Source organism: Montipora foliosa, chromosome 1 (genome assembly GCF_036669935.1).
Source record: "Montipora foliosa isolate CH-2021 chromosome 1, ASM3666993v2, whole genome shotgun sequence".
Classification (NCBI taxonomy): domain Eukaryota; kingdom Metazoa; phylum Cnidaria; class Anthozoa; order Scleractinia; family Acroporidae; genus Montipora; species Montipora foliosa.
The window spans coordinates 56,557,175-56,563,164 of record NC_090869.1 but is presented as its reverse complement, the minus strand read 5'-3'; the positions used below and the strand labels follow the sequence as shown (position 1 = coordinate 56,563,164).

The 5,990-nt window shown below is 39.3% G+C and overlaps 1 protein-coding gene and 1 long non-coding RNA gene across 5 annotated transcripts in view; one reads left to right on the top strand and one right to left on the bottom strand.

Annotated features, from left to right (window-relative positions):
- The window catches only part of LOC138002236 (melanopsin-like), a 7,971-nt gene continuing 1,981 nt past the window's right edge, over positions 1 to 5,990 (top strand). Inside the window, exon 1 of one of the 3 annotated variants that reach the window (XM_068848324.1) lies at positions 1 to 130. Coding sequence is in view for 2 of the 3 variants with exons in the window: in XM_068848314.1 (XP_068704415.1) it covers positions 4,771 to 4,849 (79 nt within the window). In the remaining variant the exon portion in view is untranslated. Of the gene's footprint in view, positions 131 to 289; positions 418 to 4,465; positions 4,850 to 5,990 lie in introns of those variants that run through there. The other 2 variants (XM_068848320.1, XM_068848314.1) reach the window with 2 other exon arrangements.
- The window catches only part of LOC138002268 (uncharacterized), a 2,827-nt gene continuing 1,192 nt past the window's right edge, over positions 4,356 to 5,990 (bottom strand). For both annotated transcript variants that reach the window (XR_011123338.1, XR_011123339.1), the window contains exons 2-3: positions 5,594 to 5,990; positions 4,356 to 4,472 (exon numbers count right to left, since the gene is read on the bottom strand). The exon at positions 5,594 to 5,990 is cut by the window's right edge and continues 263 nt beyond it. This is a non-coding gene — a long non-coding RNA (uncharacterized lncRNA). The remainder of the gene's footprint in view (positions 4,473 to 5,593) is intronic.

The following is a 5,990-nucleotide window of genomic DNA, read 5'->3' as shown; positions in this document are numbered from 1 at the left end:
TACCTTTTCGCGTCCTAAAGAAAAGTACGCCTGATCTTTGTACCAGTGTAGGTAGGCTTGTAAAGGAATAGAGAGAGGAAAGCAGCAGTTTGTTGCCAAAAGAACGATCCCATTGACACTCGTAAACCAGGTGAGTAGCAAGAAAATTTCTACGCAAGTTACAATATGCGCAATTTTAGATCTGTCTGGCCACATTTTATCTCCGCCGATGGCCGCACTGGGCTATAGAATCCAAGTTATTCGGTTCAGTGTGGTGTCAACTGCAACTTTTCCGAACATGATGTTATATTTCCTCGTTAACTAAAACTCTACCAAAAACTTATGTGTCCGATGGTTTTTTATTAATTCTTGTTTCACATGGCAAAATTTCGGCTTTCCTGTTATGGGTGATGGTGCGGAATTCAAGTTCGATGACAGGTGTGTTAATTTTTCCTTCTAGAAAGTCTCTACTTTTGCGGCTACGTATCTTACACGGTCATGTTTACTTGGCTTATATAAAGATAAAACGTAACGGGAACACGTGTGTTTTTGTAGAACATATTTACAGATAAACTAATTTTCTGCGGTTGGGAACGGATTTGCTGGAGAGTTTTAAACTTTTGTTTTATCGACTCTTGAAAAATATCAACAATTTTCGCATAGGGGTCCTTGGTCCGCGACTTCTACTACTTATGACCCCAGAGAACTTAAATCTTGCAAAGCAGATAAAGAAAACCTTCAATAAATATAGATTCCACACTCACAACGACATCCAATAAGACTGTAGCTGAGATATATATTAAGGATAATAAAGAAGAAATAAATTTTCATGTTCGTACAGAAATTATCGGGATTCACAGGTATTTTTTGGGGCTGCTTACATGATTCGCGGACCAAGGACCAAAATTCGCGGACGAAGGGCTCGCGACTACCTTCAACTTTTTCGAATTTCAAGAGAAACATTTCAGTTTGGAACTTGCCAATTTAATATTATCGCAAGAAACGAAAAGCCAATCTTTAGGGAAAATTTCAGTTCGTGGCGTTTTGATTAAGGTAATATATGCAAGATTATCCTTTTAACATTTTGCCTTGATAGATATACGTCACGTATAAAAAATTGAATTTATAATGCATATCAAATATGAATATTATGATCATAAGCTCACTGCTTTCCAAAAAAACGAGCGACACGTTCAATGTAACGTCACGTGCAAGGTAAAACACTACCTACTTTTTTATTTTTTCGTTATTCCTTTAAAATATTTTAGAATGATTAGCTTTGGTCTTGAGGGTTCAACCGTGAGTGACTGTAATGAAATCGTGATTCTCACACTAGGAACGGATCATTCTCTATTAAATTTCGATAGTCTTTTAAACAAGAACTAATTATGAGGAAATACGCTTCGAGTTTCTTTGGCCATCTCAGTTTTATCAGGAATAATACACAAACAGCAGTGACAAACATCAGATATACAACTTATTCCAAAATGGCGATCATTTTAGTATTCTTATTAGCCCTTGTTGCCTCGTTCTTAAGCTGAAAATCCAAAAGAATATTTAACCTTGAATGAGGCAACAAGAGCTAATTTGCAAGCGAACAAAAGAATCCTAAAATGGTGGCCATTTTGGAATAAGGTGTATAAACCCATCCTAATTACGGCACAGATATAAACGCATTAGATATAAACAGGGGGTCAGCGGTCCGTAGATTTTCCCATTAACTTAACACTTTCCTTTCTTTTCGTGGCTGTTTTGTTCCTTTTTCGTTTATTTTTGTGGTGCGAGTTAAGAATTCTGTTATCATGCCAGAATCAAACGCGTCCTTAAGCCCTGGTCAAACGGACTCGCAAGTAGTCGCAAGTAGCCACAAGTTGAACTTGCGTAGAGACTTGCGTTGGGTGGCCAAACGGACTCACAAGTTCCCTCGCAAGTACACGCAAGTCGCAAAAAAACCCCATTTTTTTTAGTCTGATTGGTCAACCAACTTGCGTTGACTTGGGTTGAGTGGCCAAACGGTGAAAAACTTGCGTCGACTTGCGGAAAAATTTGATCTCGACCAAAGTGAGCGCAAGTCATCGCAAGTCAACGCAAGTGCACGCAAGGCCTGGCGCAAATTGTGAACTTGTGTCCACTTGCGAGTCCGTTTTACCAGGGCTTTAAGGAAAAAATACGAAGAACTTAAAGCACAAATAGGTGTTCTTACAGATGTATGCGACTGGCTGAATGCAAATAAACTAACTATTAATGCAAAGAAATCAAATTTTGTTATTTTTAGGCAAAAGAAACTTAATTATCAGATATGCTTGAAAATACAAGATAACAATATGAACGCTGTAACAGCTCTTGAAAACAAGCCGGATTATGTTAAATTTCTTGGGGTACTACTTGACAAGCACTTAACTTGGAAACAACACATTTGTTGACTGTCACAAAGGGGGGCGCCTCTGCTTATCTTCAACCTTTTGCAGTTTCGGGGGGCACCCCAGGACCCCCCCTGGCTACGCCCCTGCTTATCTTCCACCTTTTGCAGTTTCGCTCATCTTTCACGGGCTTTACCCTTACTGTATGTGATTGTTCGCTGTCTTGTTTTGTATTTAACAAAAATCCCATCCTGAACCTCTTTAAATTCCTCTAACCAATTCGCATATTCAGTCGTTAGAAGTTCACAGTAGACCGAGTCATTTACTAAGTTCAAATTGAATTTCCAGAAATTTGGTTCTCTCTCAGATTCATCTAACCCATTAATTAACGGGGAGCGCTATTGCCGAATGGTCTGCTTTTATTGATGTTTTGATCTCTGCATGCTGAAATTATCTCCTCTTGCAAATTATCGCTTATAAACCAATAGTCTAAACGCCTCTTTTTTACGCCAAGTAAATCGTGATGCAGTGGGATTCCTAATACGCCAGATATTTGCAACCAGATCAAAATCAAGGTACATGTATCTTGGAAAGCCGATTTTTCAAAGTGTTTTCAAGGCAACAAAAAGAAAAATAACTGTGAAGTTTGACGACTTAAATGCTCTCCGTTCTTGAGATACAAAGGGAATTGTTACACCTAAAAATGACCCGTAAAGCTTCGGGACTTTCGAGAAACGGGCCCCTGAGCCGAACACCGAACACCCAGGCCAGGATCTTCAATTCATGAGGAGAAAGTATTTACTTCATTTATAAATGGCTATATCATTTAATTTCAGGATATTTATGTTTAGGAAATATACCTTTCAATATACTGATTAAATTTCGTGGATTCCAAATCCAACCAGAAATTTGTACCATTCTGGCTCTTTTCTCACATTTTAATCATTTTGCTCATGAACAACGAGACATCTGGAGGCGTTCACACGGGCTGATTTGGTCGATGTAATTTATAAGAATAGTACTAAACTTTGAATGGGTACCGATAATCACAGTCTGTTTACACCAACAAACCTTCAGGGAAACTTGTGAATTAGAAAGGCGGGCTAGCAAGCGGTTGGCGGGAGGACACGAGGAATTTTCTCACATGAAGTAAATTGAGGAACGGATCAGGGCCCTAAAGGGTGATCCCTGTAACATTTGATTGCAGGAAATGGGAATTAAATGCTCAATCTTTGGTCTTGTAAATTTAAGTTTAGCAAATGGAATGAAGAACAATCAAGTCTCACGAGAGCAGCAGACAATCTCCTGTTTAAGGAAGATTTTCGAAATCTTACAAGTTTCATTGTGGTCCGCTGTAAATGAAAAGTGTTTTGTTACACTGTTCCAGTTTTCAAGAATAATAACACTTAGTCATTGCCGTTTAGAGGTCACATGACCTTAACTAAATTGAACCAAGAGTGAATTAGCTAACATGGGTGGTTTCCCCAGCGCAGTCACAAATGAGTCTATTTTTAGAATACCCTTTCCCGTGAAAATTAGTTGTCGTGTGCCTGAACAAAACATGACAAAAGTAGTCACGCGTGACATCGCTTCTCCTGATTGGTTAAAGTGACGGCCCTTTGTCTGTTTTCGCTCGTAAAGTGTATCTAAAAATAAGTCCATTTGTGGCTGTGCTGGGGCAAGACCGCAAATTGGTAGAGAAACACTCTTATCTAATTCATAAATCCAAGAATTCACTTGACAAGTGAACAATATCGTTCGATTACTGAACACGTAGCTTCAATCTCCGTTCAATATTTGATTAAATCTTAGCTCCTTCTCCAGATTTCAGGAAAGTTGCTGATATTTTTCCACCCTGATCTTGCACGTGATTCAAGTGGAGCACAATGAGATCGCACAATTCTCTCGAGAGCCAATTTTCTCGAGACTTTGCGTGCGACTGCAATTTGAAGTTACCGGAACCTTGACCCTGTCTGCCATGGGCATTCCAAGTAATAAAAGTACACCAAGTGAAAACACTGAAGATAGAGTGACTACGTGACGTCCGGTTAAAGTCTCATTAATATTCGATATCCAATAAATTCGATCAGAGAGACGTCGGTACCTCAAGGTTCTTGGGCCCTGCTCTTCTTTCTAGGATAAAGTTAAAAAGAAAATATATTTCCCGGAAAGTGCATTTCATAAAGTTTCAATAGATGTATAGTTTATGGCTGTTACGCATCACAAAACGCGTTGAAAAGAATTTTCGCAAAGGACAGCCGCGATGGTCTACCGTAACCTTAAAGTTACAGCCTTCTCGGTTACGGTAAAATGGCTTCTTGTAGTTGTTATTCAGCTTTAGTCGGTCTAAGACGATTTCACACAATGTGGCGCACACTGGAAAAACCCAGACGACTTCCAATGCATTGCTCTCTAAAAGATTGCAACAGAGATGTGTCATGGCATCTATGATCATATACGCGGGGGTTGTGATGACCCAGTAGAAAATGAACTGCTACTTGCAAGAGCAGGTAATTATTGATCTTTGAGATCATCATACGTCACGTGAAAATGATCTTTATGTTGTCTCATGTCTAGTAAACCACGCTAGAGACAAACACGCGAAGTAGCAAATGGAATACACGCCAGGGGAAATATGCTCTTTCGCACAGCCCACGTGGTTTAACGATGGTCGTATTTGCCCAGTAACTCATATGCAAAGCGGTACATTTGTGAAGTGTGCTGTGCTCTGAAGATCACAGACCTACAATTTGTTTCCAACAGACCCTGGATACAAATGGCTGAAGATCTGGGGCTTTCGACAAGTTGCTCGAGATTTCCCAAAAGGTTGCCCTAAATTTCTCCAAAAGTTGCTTTTTGTAACGAGAGTTGCTCAAAAGTTGCTCAAAACAACATTTTTTTTTTGTTCTTTCTTCTTTTATTTGGTCTGATGGAAAAATATGCAATCTGTATGACAAAAGTAACATTTCTAAGCATTTCTGTGCAATTTTGCGTTGTAACGAGCGTCGCCGCTAAATAAATCTGTTCAAAATACGTATGAGTAAATATTACTACTACTCTGGTCTTTTTCTCTTGCTTTTCGCAGTAACTGTCTTTGATTTAATATGTTTTTGGGATGTAATGTGCTTCATAACGTAGGTCCTCTTTTAGAAACAGTTTCCTTGCATGCGTCAAATCTGAGTTTACCCAACACTACAGTAAGATGCTCTCCTTTGAATTGATTTTTTTGAAAGTTTACTACCCTAAGCACTCACATAATTTTGGATCGGCTGTGCTGCGGACATTTCTCCTTTTTCAGCTGGATTTGTTTGCACTTTGTGTTCTCTTGAAATCGTCGCTTTCGCTGGAGTAGGTAGTCTTGCCCCTGCTTCTGCAGCTACCCTCAGTGGATTTGAATGACCTTCGTCACCTGAAACACTGTCTCGAATCAGTGAAATGTGAATAGTCGTCCGTCATTTCGTATTTGTTTTGGTAGGTACGTTATGTATTTTTTTAGAAAAGCCGCTGACCTAGCAGACCAGTTCCATGCATCTTTCGCCTATGATATGCCGAAGGGGGGATGGAACCGCTCCTTTTTCACAGGAAATTCACAAATTGCCCACTGAAACATTGTGAAATATGGAGGAATATCTCAGATTTTGTAGAAAACTA